Consider the following 22,020-nt stretch of genomic DNA (forward strand, 5'->3'; position numbering starts at 1 on the left):
TAACGTAGTATTCCAGTGTTTCGATACACACTTGCATCTTGACAGTGGTTTCGGTGGCAACCGTGACAAAATATCAATCTGAAGTTCTTCATGAATGTCTGCAAATGATGCACCAATACTCGTACTGCACTTCCGTCTTTTGAATATGCCTTTAATCTTTTACATTACATTCAATCCCATGGAACTATCAACTATGCAAATAACCATATACTCCGTAACTCGCAAGCTCAAAAGAACACGAAATAAACAACAAACTCGCAAGGTAAAAAGAATGAACCTCAAAGGGTAATTGTGATACTTATAGGCCTCGAAACGCAACACAGCTAGGGTTTAGGAAACTTATCCGAATTCAATTATGAAATGGTTACCTGATCGTCTAATAGAATAGAATATGTAAATATTCAACCCGAATTTCCAAACCCATATCTAGTAGAATAGAATATGTAAATATTCGTTTTAGGATATATTTTCTATATCTTGTAATTATTCTGTTAGGTTTCCTTAATTTGGTAGATTACGAATTACATTACATTGAAATTGTACTTGTAAATACTCTGTTCATATGGATGATAACGCAAGCGATTACATTCATTTATGTTACAAGTGTATTCTAAAATGAATATTTACATATTATATTCTATTAAGTATCCAAAATGGACCAGAAAAAAGTAAAGCATTACGTTAAAGGTTGTAATTGACTCAAATTAAAATTATTGAACTAATTTGTATCCCAAACGACCGACTAAAACCAATTGAAAATTATCCGACCAGATGCAACCTTACCCAAAACGGGCTCTAGTGACTTGTTTACGAGACTCTAAAACAAACCTAAGTAAAATACTTCTCGCAAAGAATAGAATAAAGTACACAAATACATAGTACATACAATGCACTACTAAAATTAACATAAGCATGAATGACTCGATAGGCCATCCAAAACACGCTTTCCTGTCTACATCGGAAGTGATTAACAAATTATGAATTCAGGCTCTCTCGATCTGTGTTTGTTCGTCTCAGAAAATAAATCACTATCGCAGCAATGTTTATAAAATAAATGATTAAAAAGTTTTAACCGATCATCAAAGGGAAATGTAGTATATGTTACTCTATCGCCAAATTCTCAAGATCATACCATGTATACCAAGACACAAATGGATTATCCTGCTCTTCGGGTTTGACGGAACTTTTCTTGAGCAGGATGCTACCTCCTGCAACCCAATCCCAGTGGCCTAATGAGAAATTTTTGAGAAAATCATTTGCAATGAAGCTCCTTCTATTCCAAGCCACCTTCGGATTTTTATGGTTAAACAACGTCAACTGTTGTATCTCATTACTGTACTTCTTCCAAATGAACAAAGTTGGATACCCTTTCAAGGATGTCAAATAATATGTGATGGTCTTTGCGTCTTCGATGGGCATCGTATCAATCTTGTAATCTGTAAACACCTCGCGATTCAGATCAAAAGCAACCACGGTTAACACGCTAGCATCAGAATATTTATTATCGTTGACCCAATAAATCACTCCATCGAGACAAAACATATTGTTTATTCTCCAAAAACACCGGTACATGGTCACGGGAGAACGTAGAAATTTATATTCTACTGGTTTCCAGTGTTTCGATCCAAAAGTCAATATCGCGGCCCTGGTACCACACTCTTTGAATCCACCGTAAATATTTAGAACCTTGTATACCTTACTTACCGGATCAAAACCTAAGGCAAACCAAAATCTCATAGGAGCCCGATCACCCTCTCTAGTTACTCCAGGAAGATGGATAAAATCCCGGGTCTTTATGTTTAAAAGACCGAGATGCCTTGACTTATGATTAAAGTGACAAATTAGGCCGTTGCATATATTGGACATCTGCCCGCTCGAAAGAGCATCGGCTATATGTTCTTCATGCCCTTTTATTACTTCCAATGTACTTTTCCACGTCATCCTTATTTTTGTTGTCTTTGGAACAGCCATTCTCGTGTTATCCGAGAGCTCGTATGAGAGAATCGAATTTCCATTACTTGTAATGCGTGCCACAAAAACAAGTTTGGAATGTTTATCATATGAACGAGAGTGTTTAAACATGAAAGCCTGTAGGGTTAAAGTAGTATTCCAGTGTTTCGAAACACACTTACATCTTGACAGTTGTTTCGATCGCATCCGTGACAAAATATAAATCTGAAGTTCTTTCGGAAAGTCTTCAAATTTAAATCCCGTATTATTCATATTGAAAGTTAAAACTCGCAAGATCACTTGATTAAGACGACTGTAATTACGAAATCAAGATCTTCAAAGAACACAAAAGAAACAACCTTGTAAGATAAAAGAACGAACCTTACATTTGAACAATCGGCAATTCCCTGAGAATCGGAGAGTTATGGACCAGGAAACGCAACGCAGCTAGGGTTTAGGAAACTATACACTTGACTGTTTCCTAATTAACCTGATTCAACTCTGAAAAAGTCACGACCTCATCCCACTGATTAAAAGTTTAAAACTAAACCTAATAAAACTAATCCGACCCGAATTTCCAAACCTATATCCAAAGCGGAACCAAAAAAATAGTTTGTATTACCTAAAAGTGACTGGAAATTTAGGGCTGAGCATCGGTCCAAGATCGGGCTGAACCGAACTGAAGACCGAAACTAAATTTTTCGTGGACCGAAACCGGACATAAAACTTTCGGTCTTGGGCCAGACCAAATCCGAGATATTTGGTCTGATCCTGTCTTAAATCGAAATTGATGTAAAACTAATTTATTCACTATTTCGAATATGATAAATATATTTATATTTCATTATATCAATTGCATTGAATGATTTAGACGATTTCTTTTTATGAAAATAATTGTTAATATTAATTGGAATTTAAAGATAAAAGTATGATCGATTTATGATATTTTAATGATTAGTCTTTAAAAGTAGAAAATTTTGTCTGCGCCTAAAACCGGTCTTGGACTAGACCAGACTGAAGACCGACACCTGAAAAAATGTGGACCTAGGACCGGACCTAAAAAATTTGGTCCAGCAAATTCTTATACCTTGGTTGTACCATGCTTATGGTACAACTGGATGTATAATCCTATTTGTGTACATAATGCCACGACCCAAAAGTTTAGGGGCAATTTACTACTTTCTCTTTGTAGATAATTACTACAGTAGTTGCTAACTTAGTAGTTAGTCAATTCGGACCGTATTGGATTAAATCACATCGCATATGTATTTTTTCTGAGCTAATTTAAAGTTCATGTTTTTAATGTGTAAATAGATGAACTGAATACTTTCTAATAAAGCTCATATTCTTTAACATAAAGCTCAGATACTTTATTACAAAGCTCAGATTCTACGCCGTACAACATATACAACTGGTTGTATAGTCCATGAATTGCATTATGTATGGGTTTTAAATACTATAGCTACCTTTGACAAGACATTTTAGCTACCTAATTTGGTCAAAGTAGTTTATTTGACCAAAATTTCAGGTACCTTATTTTTTTGTAAGTGTTTGGCAAGTAGCATATTTAACCAAATAAGCTACCTGAAATGAAATGCTACCTAGAGAAGCATTTGAGATTTCAGGTACCTTATTTGATATAATTTTCCGTTTTTACCCCTTAAATTTATACTGTTAAATAATTATAATATCATTTTACGTCATTTCATCAAAATCAGTTAACTTTTCAGTTATTTTGCCAAACACTTTTTTATATAATCAGCTACCTTGTTAGTTCTTAATTTTCAGCTACCTTATCAACAGTTACCTTTTCAGGTTTCAGGTTTCAGCTACCTTTTCAATTAGTTTTACCAAACAGAGTCTATATGTAGTCGTGTAGATAAGGGAAAGTAACTAGTTTTAACGGGTTTTTTAATGGGTTATTTTTTTGGGTATAAAGTGAGCCACACGAGAAATTTTGATACTGACGAGTGAGATTTAAACCCAGATCATGAACACCGACTTTCCTGACTTTACCAACCACGAAGTAAATATTTTTTTTTTGGAGTTGGAATGATACTCACATATTGTAGCAGGTGGGTATCATTATAATATTCGTCGTGGCTTAGTTCATTTATTTTTGAGTTGTCGAATTAAATTATCTCCTATGTCCCAATCGTTCATTTGTGTAGATTCGATTAAAATACTTCTCATAAAAAATAAAATTAAGTACACAGCTACGCGTTTACTGTATCTGACCATGCCAAACAGACCATAAGAGTAGGATTATTCGGGAATCAATTGCTGATATTAGATACAGAGCAGCTAGCTAGGCGTTGCACACTTGTGTAAGTGCACGTTTTTGCTTCGGCACAGCTGAAGCTTTAGTAATCTTCAGACTTGGTAACTGACCAACAATTTTTCCATATAATGATGGCTATTTATTAGTAACTGATCAATAGCATGCTATAAATTTTAAATAATCGGCCGAGACAATCGATGAAACCTGACCTGCTAATATAATCAGTACAGACAATGCACTACTGAAATTTAACATAGGCATGAATGACCCATCTGGCCTTCCAAATTAAAAACCGCTTTCTATTGTATAAACATATTTCAATCTCGGAAAATAAATCATTATCGTAACAATGTTTATAAACTAAAATCTTCGAAGTAATTAATCAGCACTACTGATAACAGTAACAAGTTAACTTTAGACTGAATGATCCGATTTCTCTACTGCGAAATTCTCAAGATCATACCATATATACCAAGACATTGATAGATCAAGCTGCTCTTCGGCATTGACGTAACTTTTTAACGGCTTCAGCAGGATGCTATCTCCTGCAACACAAGTACAACTGCTGCCATATGGGAATTGTTTAGGAAAATCACGTGCAATAAAACTACTTCTATTCCAAGCCGCCTTCGGATTTTTATGGTCAAACAATGTCAACTGTTGTATCATATCACTTTCCTCTTTCCAGATAAACACAGTTGGGCGCCCTTTCAAGGATGTCAAATAGTATCTGACTGTCTCAACGTCTTTGATGGGTATCGTATCAAGCGTGTAATCTGTGAACAACTCGCGATTCAGATCAAAAGCAACCACGGTTAGCACGCTAGTATCATCAATTTTATTGTCATTGACCCAATAAATCACTCCATCGAGACAAAACCTATTATGGTTTCTCCAATAACGCGAGTTCATGGATACTTCAAAATGTAAATATTTATACTCAACCGGTTTCCAATGTTTCGATCCAATTGTTAATATCATTGCCTTGGTACAACACTCTTCGCTTCCACCATAAATACTTAGAACCTTGTATACCTTATTTACTGGATCAAAACCTAATGCATACCAAAGTGTGATACGACCTGCAGTACCTACTGTAGGTACTGCAGGAAGAGTAATAAATTCCCTCGTCCTTAAGCTTAAAAGACCGACACGCTTTGGAAAACTAGTAAAGAGACAAATAAGGTCATTGCAGATATTGGACATCATATTACAATTGTACTTGCGCCAGAGAGTATCCGTAAAACCTTCATGATGTCCTATTATTATCTCCGTTGTCCTGTTATTCTCCGTGAAAATTACTTTTGTTGTTTTTGGTACGGTCATATTCAACCTATCGGGATCTTTATTATCAGAAAGCTCGAATGAGAGTACCGTGTCATATCCCCCAATCAGCTTGTGTGTTACAAAAGCAAGTTTTGAATGTTTATCATATGAACGAGAGTGTCTAAGCACGAACGCGTGTTTGGTTAAAATAGTATTCCAGCGTTTGGAAACACAATTGAATATTGACAGTGTTTTCGGTGGCAGCCATGACAAGATATCAATCTGAAGCTCTTTCGGAATGTCACCAAATGATGGATATTTCATATTGAACGTGAAAACTCGTAAGATCACTTGACTAAGACAGTAAGACGGTTGAATATATTTCGATCTAGACCTTGACAGAACCGAAAAATAACAACGTTAATGTTTGTTAATGATTAATGATCAAAAAATTGTCGTCTACAAAAGGTATTGTATGAGACGACGACCTATGAACAACTTTCCTTAATTATCCTTATTAGGAAACTTCAACATATTCGGTCATGGACAAAACTCTTTAACAATTTTCCTTAATTATCTGAATTCAATTCGGAAACTAATAACCTTTTCTATATGCGAATATTGACCACTGAAGATCCTCTGTCCCATATGGTGTCCCATCTCCTGTCCCATGCTACTCTTTGATTGACACATCAACCTAGGAAATAATAATAAATATATATGTCATATATGTGGTTTTTATGTCTATGTGTCAAAAGGAGAGAGCATGGGACAGGAGATGGGACACAAAAATGGGACAGAGGATCCTCTATCCCATTTTCGTGTCCCATCTTGTGTCCCGCTATCTCTCCATTTGACACATAAGCAACAAACATTAAAATCAAGTATTTAGATAATATCAAAGGATGAGGTGTCAGAATATTAACGCAGTGGGACACAAGATGGGACACGAAACGAAAAGGGTATTTATTTATACTAACAAAAGCAGATTTCGGAAACCATGCTACAACTTTCCTAATTACAATACTTTCCTAAAAGAAATAGACAAAACCACCTCTGGCTTTTCCTAAAAAAGTAGACCTGATGGGATCCCGAAATTGCCACATAACAACGACCTGAATGCCACTCTCGACCTAATATTCATTATTGACATACCAGTTTGAATGCCCGTGCGTTGCAACGGGGTAATTAACTTATTTATAATGCGAAAAAAAAAAGTTATAAGGGTTTGATGTGATAGTCTCGTGGTGTTGTGAACACATGAATGAGTAAGGTTACGTGCATTTGGCCCATTCACTCGTCTTATAGTGGAAGCCTACATTTTCTTGCTTATTACTCGTACAAGGAAAATATGATTCTCGTGTGACAGCTCATCGTTCTTTTGAAGGGAAAATCGGAATTCAATTGGAGTATTTCAATGAACTTAATCGACAAAATTCATTACTTCTACTTTAGAAGTGGCCTTATACCAAACAGACGATCATTTGTTGTCCTTTGGTTTTGGTACAAAGATCAAGGAAAGAGGAGAGGGTCAATTGCTAAATGACAAGTGGAACAAATTGAGTGTGAATGATCAAATTACTCATCAACTTCATTCTTAATATAGAAAAGACAACAAATAACTGAGACACCCAAAATGGAAAAGGACAACAAATGACCGGGACATAGGAAGTAATACATCATGTATAATCTGTTCCAGGTAGCATGAAATTAAAATGAATAACCAAAGTTTTAATTACCTTGGTGACCATCAAAGTCAAAAAGGGCAATATAAGTGTATATTATACTCCCTCCTATTTTAGATAAACCTCCCTATTCATGGGGGCACTAGAATTAAGGAGAGGGATTAAAATAAGGTAAAGTATTGTAGTGGGGTTTGATAATTGGAGAGAGGGAAGGTATTGTGGGATATTATTGTGGGTGGGGTGATTAAAATATGTATTGTTGTGGGGTAAGTTGATTAAAATAAGTATTGTTGTGAGGTGAGGGGGGATATTGTTGTGGGGTAAGATGATTAAAATAAGTATAAAACTTTACTAAATAAGGAAATAAGGAAGGTATTGTGAATAGATGAAAAAGGAAAGAGAGAAGTTTATGTAGAATAGGAGGGAGTATTAATATTACTATTTCACGGCGAAATTTTCAAGGTCATACAATATATACCGAGAAGACTTTGTATCATCCTGCTCTTCGGATATCACTGTACTTTGAATCGACTCTGCATATTGTAGGAGGATGTTACCTCCTACAACATATACACTCGTTTCATTAATTCTGTAAGAGAACATCATAGGAAAATCCTGTGAAATAAAGCTTCTTGCAGTCCAAGACGCATTCGGATTTTTATGGTTATACAATGTCAACTGTTGTATCTCATGATTCTCATCACTTTTTATCTTCCAACTGAAGAGAGTTGGGCAACCTTTCAAGGATGTCAAATAAAATCCGTAAGTCTCAACGTCTTCGATGGGTGTCACAACAAGGTCACGATATTCACTGAACGCCTCATGATTCAAATCAAAAGCAACAACATTCAGCCTCATAGTCATATGATTCATATCATCCTGAATGTCATGTTCATGGACCCAATAAATCACTCCGTCAAGGCAGAAAGGATGGGTGGTATACAAAGAACACATCAGTGAATATGGTAAACAGTCATACTCAATTCGGTTCCAATATTTGGATCCAACAGTTAATATTGCGGCTTTGGTATTATATCCCATGTTTATTTCGGAATAAATACACAGAACCTTGAATACCTTAGATACAGGATCAAACCCTAATGCATACCAAAATCCAAGAGCAATCTCAGATTCAGTTACTTCAGGAAGATGGATAAAATCCAGGGTTCTTATGTTTAGAAGACCGACTCGCTTTGAAGAATCAATAGAGAGACAAATGAGGTCATTGCATATATTGGACATACAAGTATATTTAATTTTATGAAAATCAGTTAAATATACGTCTTGCGCTCTTATTATCTCCTCAGTACTTTCCGTTCCCCCGGTTGGCGTAAAAAAACAATTCACAACCATTACACATACGTTTGGTGGCTTCGCTACAGTGACAGCCGTCGTTTTGGGAGTGTTGTCATCGTTGATCTTTATTGAGAGAACCTTGTTTTTCACCTCAACAGTCGAGCATGCCACAAAAGCAAGTTTTGGATGTTTACCATATGAAACGGAGTGTCGAAGCCAGAATGCTTTTACGGTTAACGCGGTATACCAGTGTTTCGATACACATTTGCATCTTGACAGTGACTTGGGGGGCAGCCGTGACAAGATATAAATTTGAAGTTCTTCCGGAATGCCGACAAATGATGCATCATTCATATTGAAATTTAAAACTCGCAAGATCACTCGACTAAGACGGTGGTTACTTTGATCGTCAAGACCGCAAAAGAATAAGAAAGAAACAACAATCAACCTTGCATGGTAGAAAGAATGAATTAGAGAAGTCTGAATTTTAATAGATGATCAAAGTATTTTATGCATATAGGTGAAACATCATAATTACTGCGGCAGGTCAGCACGGGTAGGTTTAGTAAATTTAAGAGTAAATTAACAATTACTTCCTTTTATAAACCACTTTTCTAAAATAACTCCCTTATGAAAACTTTTTAATTATTTACTCCCATAAAATGTTCTCAGTTCAAAAGTTGCACCCATTTCGTCTTTCCGGTGACATATTCCGTCAGTTTTCAAATTTTCAGGTTAGAAACCCAATTTAATGACGAAAATGCCCTTATGTTGTTATATACTTCAAGGTTTTAACTCTCTTTCCTCTCCATTGTACAGCCCACCACCACCCACCACAACCAACACCGACTACCACCACCGCGCACATTTGAGTAGCCACCCACGACGTCCTGCACACCGACCCCAAGACTCCCACTACTACAACGCCCAGATCTACAACCAACACATTCAATCTTGCACGCCGTACCAGCCTCCTTCCTCATACAAACTCTAACAGTTGCTCCATAATCTTTGCTTTTTACTCACTAGAGTTATGAATTTGATAATGGGTAGGATTATGGGCAAAATAGGGAAAATCACATCCAATGATTTATTTGCTTTTTGACCAAAAACAATTGGGAAATGAAAAATTGCGGTTAATTTCTGGGTTATAAGAACCCAATTGTTTCGCATTCAATAATTTTTTCTGGATACTTGATCTCGTTTGAACGAGATGGATGTGATTTGGGCTTATATATTTTTTCTTTGTCATGTTCATAGTAAATAAATGAAGGTGGAGGTGAGGTGAGGTGGAGTGTTTGAGTTTTGTTTTCATTGTATTTGTCTACAGGAAGAACGGGGGAGAAGAAGAGCACAATCCTTGTTTTTATTTTAATTGTTTGTAAATAAATGGGGATAAGTAGTGATGGACACTAAAATAAAACAACCGAAGAAATGAGAAATTGGGAAATGAAAAAATTGATCAAACCCAGAAAGTTATTCCCCACAATTTTTCTGGGTTAAGATTGAATGATGTCGAGTGGCAGAGTAGATGGTGATGGTAGTTGATGATGTTGAGTGGCAGAAGAAGAATGTTGGACATGCATGTGAGCGAAATTAAGTGACGAAAATGGTGGTCCGATGTCGAGAGTGGTGTTGCTGGGGAGAGTAGATGTCGTGATTTGAGGAGGAAGGTCGAAGGAGGTGATGAAAATGGTGGTCCAATGAATAAGAGGAATGGTTGAATGAAGATGATGACATAACAAAAGAACAAAGAATACACCAGGGGCAAAACGGTCATAAAAAAATATTTTTCACCTGAAAGTATAAATGGGTGCAATTTTTGACCTGAGACTATTTTATGAGAGTAAATTATTAAAAAGTTTTCATAAGGGAGTTATTTTAGAAAAGTGGTTTATAGAAGGGAGTAATTGTTAATTTACTCTAAATTTAATTTAAAAATTGATCCAATCCAAATAACCATATTGAACCCTGATGTAGAAAATGTTTACCTAAAAGACCCCGTTTTACAATAAAATTAAGAGTTCTACAACAGCCTTATACAAATATCGTTGTTTTTTTTTGGTACACAAATTGTAAGTGGTCAGAAAAATGGACCGGACCGGATTATTTGTTCTGGACCAAACCCGGACCGAATTATTTTGGTCCGGTCCTCGATCCTCATTTTTTCAAGTTTCGGTCTTTGGTCTGGTCCGGTCCAAGACCGGTTAATCTAGGTCCGGACCGAATGGACCAAATTCCATATTTGTAAAGAGTAATCATTAAAATATTATCCATTTAATTATTTAAATGCATTTTATTTAACAGAATAAAAATGTAATTATCATAGAGTACGAAATAGTGAAAAAACTAGTTTTAGGTCCATTTCGTCCTAAGACCGGACCGGACCGGACCAAATATTTCGGGTTTGATCCGGTCCAAGACCAAATTTTTTTGGTACGGTTCGGTCCGGTCTTGGACCGATACTCAGCCTTATGTGCATACACACGGCCCAACTAGCAAGCATGTTACTCCGTCCCGAGTAGTCGCATACACCCGGCCCATTTTTTTACCCAGAACCTGACTCGAAATCGAAATAGATTTGACCTGAAATACACCCGACCCATATTTTATTCGAACCCAAAATTACCTGACCCGTAACCCGCTCGTTCGACTGGTTTGACAGGTCTACGAGTAACGAATCCATACATTGGAGTAGAGCTGATGGTAAAGGAACTTTTGTTTTAGTTTGACTAATTATTTCATCGGCGTTAGAATAAAACTTGTGTGCATCGTGGTTTTGGGGGTTGTTTTACTTTGCCCCAGTGACATCAAGGTCGGTCTTGACGACATGTTTTGTGACCGCATGTTGTGCACACGCTTGGAGCGTCTGTCGAACCACATAGTTTGTCTGTCCGTTCTTCGCTATCGATCCGTAAGAAAGAAATTGACAAGAGAATTAAAATTGGTGTAACAAAAAACATGTTATGCTATTACAGTAACAACTTAACCTGACAGTTAATGATCTGATTTCTATAGAAGATCGACTTTCGATCAAATTTCAAAAACCAAAGAAACTTATGTTTAAAACAGATAAATAATTGATCAAAGTTTTACCAACTATCATAGTCAAATGGAGCATGTATATGTTAGTCTATGGCAAAATTCTCAAGATCGTACCATCTACACCAAGACAACCGTGAATTATCCTGTTCTTGGGTTTCCGCGGAATTTTTAAACGGCCTCACTTGGTGTAGCAGGATGCTACCTCCTGCAACATAATCCCCCCAACGGCCGTAGGGAAAGTTTTTGGGAAAATCATGTGCAGTAAAAATCCTTCTCTTCCAAGCCGCCTTCGGATTTTTATGGTCAAAGAATGTCAACTGTTGTATCTCATCACTACCCATTTTCCAAATGAACAGAGTTGGGTTGCCTTTCAAGGATGTCAAATAGTATCTGATTGTCTCAGCGTCTTGGATGGGTATCAGAACAAGCTTGTAATCCCTAAACACCTCGCGATTCAGATCAAAAGCAACCACAGTTAACACGATATCACCAAGAAGTTCATTGTTGTCGACCCGATAAATCACCCCATCGAGACAAAACATATTTTTGAGTCTCCAATAATTGCCACTCATGGTCACTGTAGGACGTACAACGTCGTACTCAATTGGTTTCCAATGGTTCGATAATCCAAGAGTGAATAACGCGGCCGTGGTATGACACTCTCTGATTCCACCATAAATACTCAGAATCTTGTATACCTTACTTACTGGATCAAAACCTAATGCATACCAATATCTAATCCAAGGCGCGCTATTTCTATTTATAGTTGGTACATGAAGCTGGATAAAATCCTGGGTCTTTAAGTTAAAAATACGAAAACACGGTGAATACGAATCAAAGAAGCAAATGAGGTCATTGCATATATTTGACATGAGACTATCTCCATGGTACCGGAGAGAATTAGAAAAACATTCATGATTCCCTATTATTACCTCCTCTGTGCTTACCTCATCCGTTCTCCGGCTATTCTTTATTATTACACTCATTTTTGTTGTCTTTGGGGTGTTGTTATCGGAGAGCTCGAATGAGAGAACCGAGCTGGATCCATCAATCATCCTGTGTGCCACAAAAACAAGTTTTGAATGTTTATCATATGAAAGATTGTGCCTAAACAGGAAAGCCTGAATGGTTAAAGTAGTATTCCAGTATTTCGAAACACGCTTGCATCTTGATAGTTGTTTCGGCGGCAATAGTGACAAAATATAAATCTGAATCTCTTCAGGAAAGTTTTCAAATTTAAAGCCTTTATCTTTCATATTGAAAGTAAAAACTTGCAAAATCACTCGACTGAGACGGCTGTAATACCGAAATCTAGACCTTGAAAGAACACAAAAGAAACAACCTTGCAAGGTCAAAGAATGGACCTAGCAAATTTTGAACAATTGGGTAATTCCTAAAAATCGGAGAGTAGTATAAATAAAGGTAGCCACTAAGGGTAATTGTCACAGCTAGGGTTTAGGAACAAAATTGCTATATTTCGCGGCTTCTGCCCTTATATTACTCATTTCGCCCCTATTTTTCATTTTAAATTTCCAACTTTGCCCTTCTCTCTCCATAATATATTTCTAACATTATTTTGTATCGATTAATCGAAAATAAGTGACGGAACTTAAATTAGATATGAATTATCGTATTAATTATCGATGAATTATCAAAAAACTAATATTGAACTAACGAATTAATGAACTTTTTACCTCTGTTAGATGACGATTGATAACATAAACGATAAATAACGACGATTTAAATTGGGATAAAAATTGACTATTAAGAACGAAAAACTTTAGCGGCCATAACTTTGTACTCGAGTGTCCGTTTTCGACGAGTTTTTTTTTCAAATCGCTTATTTCGACAAGACAAACGCAATAGTTGTTTCCTAATTATTATCCTAATTCAATCCTCGGCCCACGAAATAAAAAGTAAACCTAAAACAGCTAATCAGGCACGAATTCCCGAACCCATTCCCAAAGCGGACCCAAGAAATAGTAAAGTTGTATAATAATTATGTATACAAATAACTCGACTCAAAAATAATTAAACTATCCCATATCCAAAATAATCCATTAAATCCGTTTGAAAATAACTCAACCTGAAACAAACCTGACCCGAACAGACTTAATTGACCTGTTTACTGGACTCGAAAATATTTGAACTAATCTGGGCTAAATATGGCATGTTAAAAAGACTTGAAAAATAGTTTGATTTGAATAACCCGACCCAAACCAACTCGATTGACCTGTTTACTGCGTGAACTAATCTGAGCTAACAAAGCATGTATAATGATTAAGGTTGCATCCCTCTTTGGACGTAATATATAATGATGATCACGAAAAGAGTCCGAACCGTTGTTCGTAAAATTTAATGATGTGTTGGAACGGAAATAAAGAAGAAAATCGTTAAATGGTTATCACAGTCGAGACAATCCATGAACCTGATGGATTAATCAATTTTTTCCATTGTATAAAAATATTTTAATCTAAGAAAATAAATCATTATCGTAACAATGTTTATAAACTAAAATCTTCGATAATTCAACCTTCTCATCTATGCAGGTATCCTATTACAGTAACAAGTTAACCTGACACTTAATGATATGATTTCTATCCCGAAGCCTAAGAAACTTACAAAAAAATAAAAAGAGAAATAAATGAGCAAAGTTGTAGCGAACATTAGTCTATATCGAAATTCTCAAGATCAGACCATTTATACCAAGACTGCTCTTCGGGTTCCACGGAACTTTCAATCGGCTTCACAGATTGTAGCAGGATGCTACCTCCTGCAACAAAAGTCCCAGGACGGCCATAAGGGAAGTTTTTAGGAAAATCGTTTGCAGTAAAACTCCTTCTATACCAAGTCACCTTCGGATACGTATGGTTAAACAATGTCAACTGTTGTATCTCATCACTTTCCTTCTTCCAGATAAACAAAGACGGGTGCCCTTTCAAGGATGTCAAATAATAGTATCTGATTGTCTCACCGTCTTTGATGGGTATCGTATCAAACTTGTATTCTGTGAACACCTCACTATTCAGATCAAACGCAACCACGGTTAGCACTCTAGTACCATGAATTTCATAATCATTAACCCAATAAATCACTCCGTCGAGACAAAACATATTGTTGTTTTTCCAATCATCCCACTTCATGGTCACGGCACAACGTAGAAATTTGAACTCAACCGGTTTCCAATGTTTAGATCGTCCAAGAGTGAATATCGCGGCCTTGGAATTGGAACACACTTTACCTCCACCATAGATACTCAGGACCTTGTATACCTTATTTACTGGATCAAAACCTAATGCACACCAATATCTGGTACGACCCAAATTCTGTGTAGGTACTGCAGGAAGATTGATAAAATCATGGGTCCTTAAGTTCAAAAGACCGACAAGCGGTGAAAACCGACCAACGAGACAAACGAGGTCATTGCATATATTGGACATGTGCCTGCAGAAGAGACGTTGATGATGCCCTTTTATTAACTCCTCTATTGTCCCGCTATTCTCTAGTCTCATTTTTGTAGTCTTCGGTACAGTCATAGTCTTTCTCTTGGTGGTGGTGTTATCGCAGAGCTCGAATGAGATAACCGATTCATATCCCTGTGTCGTCGAGTATTTCACAAAAGCAAGTTTCGAATGTTTATCATATGAAATAGAGTGTCTAAGCAGGAAAACCTGAATGGTTAATGTATTCCAGTGTTCGGAAACACGCTTGCATATTGACAATGATTTCGGTGGCAGCCGTGACAAAATATAAATCTGAAGCTCTTCAGGTAAGTCTTCAAATTTAATCCCGGTATCATTCATATTGATAGTATAAAATCGCAAAATCACTCGACTAAGACGGTTGTAATAACGAAATCAAGACCTTGAAAGAACACAAAAGAAACAACCTCGCAGATTTTTGAACAATTGGGCAATTCCTAAAAATCCGAGAGGCCGAGAATAAATAAAAGCTGCCACAAACTGTAATTGTCATAGCAATGGGCTAGGGTTTAGGAAAACCATATAAAGTACTCCGTATATGTATACAACATTACCTAAAATTGACTAGAATGGCTACCCGAGAGGCCGAGAATGATCAGATCTCAGACGATATAATTGATGGGGCATATTTTGCACCCGCTGACCGAGTCAACATATTGAGCAAGGTCAAAGATATCCAAAGCAAGTCAACACCTTGGACAGCCTAGCCGACGCAACCTGTCGGCCTGTCACCTGGGTCCCGGCCAGGCAACCAGCCAGCCGGGGCACATATCCGCGTACTCATATCCAAGACCCCTCGGCCGGCCTGCCATGGGTTCATCGGCCGAGGGTAGAATGGTCTTTCCGCCTGCTAGCCACTTGGCCACTTGGCCACTACGTGACAAAAGGTGAAAGTCTATAAATACTCCTCAACCCTCATTGAGGAAAGGATCCACAATTTAACCTAAGAATCACTATTCATCTGGTAATATCTTCCTTATCTCTCTACAAAATATACTTCGCCAAGTAACAACAACTTATCTCTTTAAGTTTACTGACTTGAGCGTCGGAGTGAGTTCGCTCGGTCCAAAGCCGAGCCCTCAGTTTGTTCACTGTTTCAGGAGACCGAAAGGAGGATTCAACCAAAGACGTCATTCTACAAGCACGGGTGGTAACAAATAACTGCTCTGGAATTACACCCGGAACAATAATATAATCCAAAAAGCTTTATAATTCGTATGAGTTATGACACTAATAAATTGACTGAAAATTTGGGAGGTGTTCACACAGAATACAATAATTCGTATGGGTCGCTCGGGTCGGTTATGGACCGGGTCAAAGCGGGTCGGGTCGGTGACGGGTTTGGTTCGGTTAAGTTCATGTCGGGTCAACTTTGGGCCGATAATCAACGGTTGACAAGTCGGGTCGGGTAATGTTTACTCTACTCTAAAACACACCTAAACTAATTCTGGTCCAAAACGACCTGGTAAAAGTACTTGAAATATTCCGACCCGCAATTAACCCGACCCCAAACCGACTCGATTGACTGTTTACTGGGTATACTGGCACTCCCCCACCGAACAGACTCCTTACAAATTGTTTTTTTCTTCTTTCTCTCTTTTCTTTTGAATTGTTTTTTTAATTATTTAATTTTATTTCTTAATTGGGTTTGTTGCAGGCTCAATTTTCCCCATTGTTTCATCTCTTTGCTGAGCATGGATGGTATTATAATTTTTTTTTTTTTTTTTTTGTATTTGGGTTTTATTTTTCTCTTGATTTACATATGAACCCATGTCTTAACTTTCGGGTTGTTTCTAATTGTCCAATAAAACTACTCATCCATCCCAATCATTTGTGTACCTTCGATTAAAATACTTTCCACAAAGAATATAAATATTCCGTAAACAATTAACTGAGACGGGTAATGTGTACATGTATGATTAAAATACTTCCCGCAAAGAATATAAATAAATAGGTTTCTACTTTTGTTGATCATCCATATCGCACCTTGACGAGATTGTATTGAGATTGTATTGATGTGTGTAAAGTGTTCAGGAACATAGAATTTGTGATATTTGCAATCGGTATCACACTTTTATCGAGATCTGCTATTACTGAGATTCTATTACTGGAACATAAAATTTGTGATATCTACAAACGATTGTATGATAGCAATAGTTTACAAAATTTAAATTCTCATAAGATAAAATGATAACTCCGTATAGATGAGAACTATATAACATGTTACTATAATGCGAAATTCTGTAACAATTACCCCAGGAAGGTCGTAAGGTGACATTTCGGGAAAATTATGTTTAGTTAAATTCCTGCTCTTCCAAGCTGCATTCGGATTTTTATGATTAAATAATGTCCACTATTCTACTTCTTCACCGTAGTACGGACTCCAAACGAACAGAGTTGGGCGCTCTTTCAACGATGTCAAATAGTACCTGAATACCCCATTTCTGGTAGATGTCGTGGCAAGCTCGTGATCTCTGAATGTCTCCCGATTCAAATCAAAAGCAGTAATGGTTAGCCCACCGACATTATTAACGTGGACCCAATATATCATTCCGTCAAGACAAAGGCTATTGGTCGTACTCAGCCACGGAAAGCTCTTAGTCACTGAACTAGGTAAACAATTGCAGTCGATTGGATTCCAATATTTCGATCCAACAGTTAATATCGCGGCCTTTTTAGTACACACTTTGCTTGTTCTTTTGTAAATAATACTAAGAACTTTGAAAACGTTATGTACAGGATCAAACCCTAATGCGTACCAAGAGCTGAAAACATACACGTCCGACTTGATGCTTGTTATTGCAGGAAGCTGGATAAAATCCCCGGTTCTTATGTTTAAGAGACCGACAAGCGTTGAAGATTGTTGAAAGAGACAAATGAGGTCGTTGCATATATCGGACATGTCAAAAGAATTTTTCATAAGAAAATAATTGAAATATACATGCCGCCCTCTGATCATAGGGGTAGTTGTTGTTGTTGTTGCCGTTTCTACAGTCCTAATCGTCGTTTTTGGGGTGTTGTCATCGTTGAGCTCAAATGAGACAACGGAGCCCTCTTGATAACTAGTCGAGTGTGCCACAAAAGCGCGTTTAGGATGTTTATTATATGAAATCGAGCGTTTAAGCAAGAATGCTTGTATAGTTAATGAATCATTCCAGTGTTTTGCAACACACTTGCATCTCGACAGTGACGTGGATGACAACCTTGATAGGATATCAATCTGAACTTCTTCAGGAATGTCTGCAAATGATACATCGCTCGTATCGCTCTTCTGTCTTCTAACTTGGCCTTCAATCTTTTGCTCAACATTCATCCCAATGGAACTATCGACCATGCAAGTATTCATAACTGAACAATAAAACTCGCAAGATCACTTAATTAAGACAGCTATTAATTTTTTCAATCAAAATTAAAAATTATATGAAAGAAACAACACTAAACTTCTTATGATCAAAGTAATTGTGTTGAAAACATAGTAATTAAGGCGGCTACAAAGGGTATTTATACTATTTTATGGGCAAGAAAACACAAACAGTTTTCCAAATAACCAGATAACACAATTCGGAAACTATTAGGTTTGATAGTATTTCTTTCCTTAAAGGAAAATGAGATGGCGCCACCCGGTGACGCTCAATTTGAGCGCCACCGGGGATATTATCGTAAATTTATTACTTATTTGGCTTTCCCTCCATCTAAATTTGAAATTTAAATTAAATAATATAAAAGGGTAATATAGGAAGTTAACATTATTAATTAATTATAACAATAATAATTATAAATATTAAAAAAAAAATCTGCAAAATCACGTTTTTTGTGGAATCAGTTTAGCTCGTTTGTTGTACCAAAGAGTAGCAACAATTAATAAATAATACCGAATGCCCTATAGAAACCAATTAAAGGCTTTGGCGGGATGGTTTGTTACTGCAACAAGGGTAAGGACTACACAAGTTCGAACCCTTATACAGTTTTTGTTAATTTTTTTTATATTTGTTTAAGTTGAATTTGAATATTAAATGTCATTTTGCGAATTAATGTGGTTGAAACAGATATTTTTATTGGACCGTCATGTTATATTATAAATTAAGACGATAAACATGGTAAAGTATACTCATCTTGCTTTCTCTTGCTCCCTTTATGTAGGCAATGTCCGTCACAAATGAAAATTTGTGTTATGTAGGTGATTTGCTTGCATTTTTTTATTATTCGTGAATGGTATTTAAATCAAAGGTAAACAAAGTACTAACGGAGGGATTATATAATATGTTAAAATTGTATCGCGACATTTAATATTTCATAATTTTTATTGATGACAAAATTATATGTTGAAATATATTTATGAAATATTATATTGTCAAATTAAAGTTATATTTAAAATACACAAGTGTTAATGAATTGAATTGAACTGAACTTAGCCAGTCAAAATAGCGGTACTGAACTGAATTGTATGGCGACATTTAATATTTCATAATTTTTATTGATGACAAATTTATATGTTGGAATATATTTATAAAATATTATATTGTCAAAATAAAGTTATATCTAAAATACACAAGTGTTAATGAATTGAATTGAACTGAACATAGGCAGTCAAAATAGTGGTACTGAACTGAATTGTATCGCGACATTTAATATTTCATAATTTTTATTGATGTCAAAACTATATGTTGGAATATAGTTATAAAATATTATATTGTCAAAATAAAGTTATATCTAAAATACACAAGTGTTATATCTAAAATAAAGTTATATCTAAAATAGCGGTACTGAACTAAATTGAGCTAAGTTAAGCTAAACAAAATGATTTCGAAGGATGGTGAACCAAGTTAAACTTAACTAAATTGAATAACCGAGCTAAATTGAGCTTAACTAAATTAAACTAAGTTGCGCATAACTCAAATACGTAAAGTTTAGTTCGAAACTCGTCAAGTCATTATTATTATTTTTTTACTATTGGTCCAATACTTTATTGTTCGCATTTTAAAATTAACATTTTATTTTTTTTCTTTTCTTTTTTTTAGTTAAGGTGGCGCCGAGATTCAGCGCCACCGGGTGGCGTCCTATCGCCATCCTTCCTTAAATGAGATGGAGAACTAAATATTACACCCTCCAATTCGCTATAATGTTCTCTCTTTTCCGAAACGGATTATTCAACTAATGTTCTCCTTTCCTTTTTTGGTAACTTTTACCCTTATTTTTTCTATCTCTCTCTCCTATTACCAAACCCACACAATTTTTTTACTCTTATTTTATTACTAGTTGGAAAGCCCGTGCGATGCACGGGGCTCCCATTAGAATTATCTGTAAAAATATACTTTTAAGTTTGATTAAAAAAAAGTCCAACAATGAATCATTAATGAAAAAAAAATTGTAGTTGGTGTACGTAGTTGTCTGGTTAATCACCGATAAATTATTAGTACTTTTAGCAGAAAAGTTTTGTCCTTCATAGGTATAACATCAAGAGTACTATTTAACTTTTTCATTGTCACATGCACATCCGGTTTTAGTTAAATACAAAACACTATGTCCATAACACATGCTGCAGCACACCATAATGAACCTTAATAACGAAGACATGCCTTATGAGTTTTACAAATTATTTTCACCAACAACAACTAAGCAATACATAATGATGTTACGTAAAACAACATGTGTCATAATTATATAAATTTAGTGTATTCAGAGAAAATTCTAGATCTCTAACAATATAATTCTACCTTGACTATCTACGTACAACTAAGAGTATTTAATCCTTATAAACTTCTCGCAAAATCAATCCAAACTAAATTCTAATATAATTAGTAGTCTAAACAATAATCAGTCAAAAATATATGTGATTCTATTACATAAAATGCAAGGGGCACCTAGTAGTATCATATTGACAATATCGTTTAATAGTTTATGGCATCAACAAAATCGTTGGGTTACCAAATTAGTATTTTAGGGCATCGCTGAAAACGGTGTACGTTACCATGGTCTGGCATAACCGGCATAGTTCTCTTACGGAGTTAATGTTCTTACAGAGTTAATGTTCCTCAACAACATAATCGACACGCGGACACTGCATGCTTTGTGATAGAGCTTACCATTATGAGTTATATTTAAAAATGTATTATGTATACTCCCCTCCCTTCTTAAACATCTTCCACCTTTCTTCTTAAGGGGCCAAACTTTTATAATTTTGACCACTAAAGTGTCGAAAATCATGGTCAAACTACCGCATTGACAACTGTGTAAAAGCAATACAAAAGATAATTGAGAAGAGAATCAAGTACATTTAGTGTGAGAAATTCCTAAAAGATAATGAATTTTGCTCCTTAAGGGTGTGTTTGGATAGCAAAAGTGGAAGAGAAAAGGAGGGAAGGGAAGGGGAGGGGTAGTGGGGTGTGGGTGTTTGGATACAATTTCCTTCCAAATTTTGCCTATTGTAGAGAGATTTTGATTTGCCTTAGAGGATGGAAAATGGATCCCTTCAAATCCCTCCCCCTTCATTTCCCTCCACCCTTATTTGATATCCAAACAAGAGATTTTAAATCTCATACTCTCCCTCCCTTTCTTTTCCCTCCAAATCCCTCAATCCAAACACACCCTAAGTCTAACCCTACTAAAGTATTCTGCCAAATCTTGCATAACGAAAACTAAAATTACATGCTCCCTAATTGTCATAATTTCTGTCGCGGGTAAAAAGTTTCCAAACTATAACCGACTCAACTTGTGGAGATCTTTACTCGTTTATTCTATAACTTTCTCAAATAATTCTCATAATATTTTTACCCATGTCTAACACTCATGGTTGTCATCATTTAAAATTCAGTTTGAGTCTAAAACTTTATTTATATTCGCTGCATCCAAGACAAATGCGACATAATTGGACACTTGTGATAGATTTTCCCTTTTTATCAAATTTGCTTCTTCTTATTGTAGAGCTAACAATTTTTTTTCTCATGTAAAAAGCTAACGTTTATTTATTTTGAACCAATTGCTTATGATCTTATTCCTCGTGATTATTATAGAGTAT

General features: G+C 36.0%; 5 protein-coding genes across 5 annotated transcripts; all 5 read right to left on the reverse strand.

The window, feature by feature from the left end:
- Nucleotides 1–4,645: 4,645 nt before the first annotated feature.
- LOC141594499 (putative F-box protein At1g32420) lies at nucleotides 4,646–5,821 on the reverse strand. Its single transcript, XM_074414515.1, has one exon. The coding sequence runs from the start codon at nucleotides 5,819–5,821 to the stop codon at nucleotides 4,646–4,648; it is 1,176 nt and encodes a 391-aa protein (XP_074270616.1).
- Nucleotides 5,822–7,620: 1,799 nt separating this feature from the next.
- LOC141594501 (putative F-box protein At2g02030) lies at nucleotides 7,621–8,832 on the reverse strand. The gene has a single exon (XM_074414516.1). It carries the CDS (start codon nucleotides 8,830–8,832, stop codon nucleotides 7,621–7,623), a length of 1,212 nt encoding a protein of 403 aa, XP_074270617.1.
- Nucleotides 8,833–11,606: 2,774 nt separating this feature from the next.
- On the reverse strand, nucleotides 11,607–12,779 carry LOC141594502 (putative F-box protein At1g53550). The gene has a single exon (XM_074414517.1). It carries the CDS (start codon nucleotides 12,777–12,779, stop codon nucleotides 11,607–11,609), a length of 1,173 nt encoding a protein of 390 aa, XP_074270618.1.
- Nucleotides 12,780–14,189: 1,410 nt separating this feature from the next.
- LOC141594503 (F-box/kelch-repeat protein At3g04660-like) lies at nucleotides 14,190–15,326 on the reverse strand. The gene has a single exon (XM_074414518.1). It carries the CDS (start codon nucleotides 15,324–15,326, stop codon nucleotides 14,190–14,192), a length of 1,137 nt encoding a protein of 378 aa, XP_074270619.1.
- A 2,032-nt stretch (nucleotides 15,327–17,358) lies between these two features.
- LOC141594504 (putative F-box protein At1g30930) lies at nucleotides 17,359–18,351 on the reverse strand. The gene has a single exon (XM_074414520.1). The coding sequence runs from the start codon at nucleotides 18,349–18,351 to the stop codon at nucleotides 17,359–17,361; it is 993 nt and encodes a 330-aa protein (XP_074270621.1).
- Between the last annotated feature and the right edge of the window lie 3,669 nt (nucleotides 18,352–22,020).

Source organism: Silene latifolia, chromosome 8, assembly GCF_048544455.1.
Source record: "Silene latifolia isolate original U9 population chromosome 8, ASM4854445v1, whole genome shotgun sequence".
Lineage (NCBI taxonomy): Eukaryota > Viridiplantae > Streptophyta > Magnoliopsida > Caryophyllales > Caryophyllaceae > Silene > Silene latifolia.

Coding starts and splice junctions, on each gene's coding strand:
- LOC141594502 (XM_074414517.1), bottom strand. CDS start 12,779: ATGAAAGATAAAGGCTTTAAATTTGAAAACTTTCCTGAAGAGATTCAG.
- LOC141594501 (XM_074414516.1), bottom strand. CDS start 8,832: ATGAATGATGCATCATTTGTCGGCATTCCGGAAGAACTTCAAATTTAT.
- LOC141594504 (XM_074414520.1), bottom strand. CDS start 18,351: ATGAATACTTGCATGGTCGATAGTTCCATTGGGATGAATGTTGAGCAA.
- LOC141594503 (XM_074414518.1), bottom strand. CDS start 15,326: ATGAATGATACCGGGATTAAATTTGAAGACTTACCTGAAGAGCTTCAG.
- LOC141594499 (XM_074414515.1), bottom strand. CDS start 5,821: ATGAAATATCCATCATTTGGTGACATTCCGAAAGAGCTTCAGATTGAT.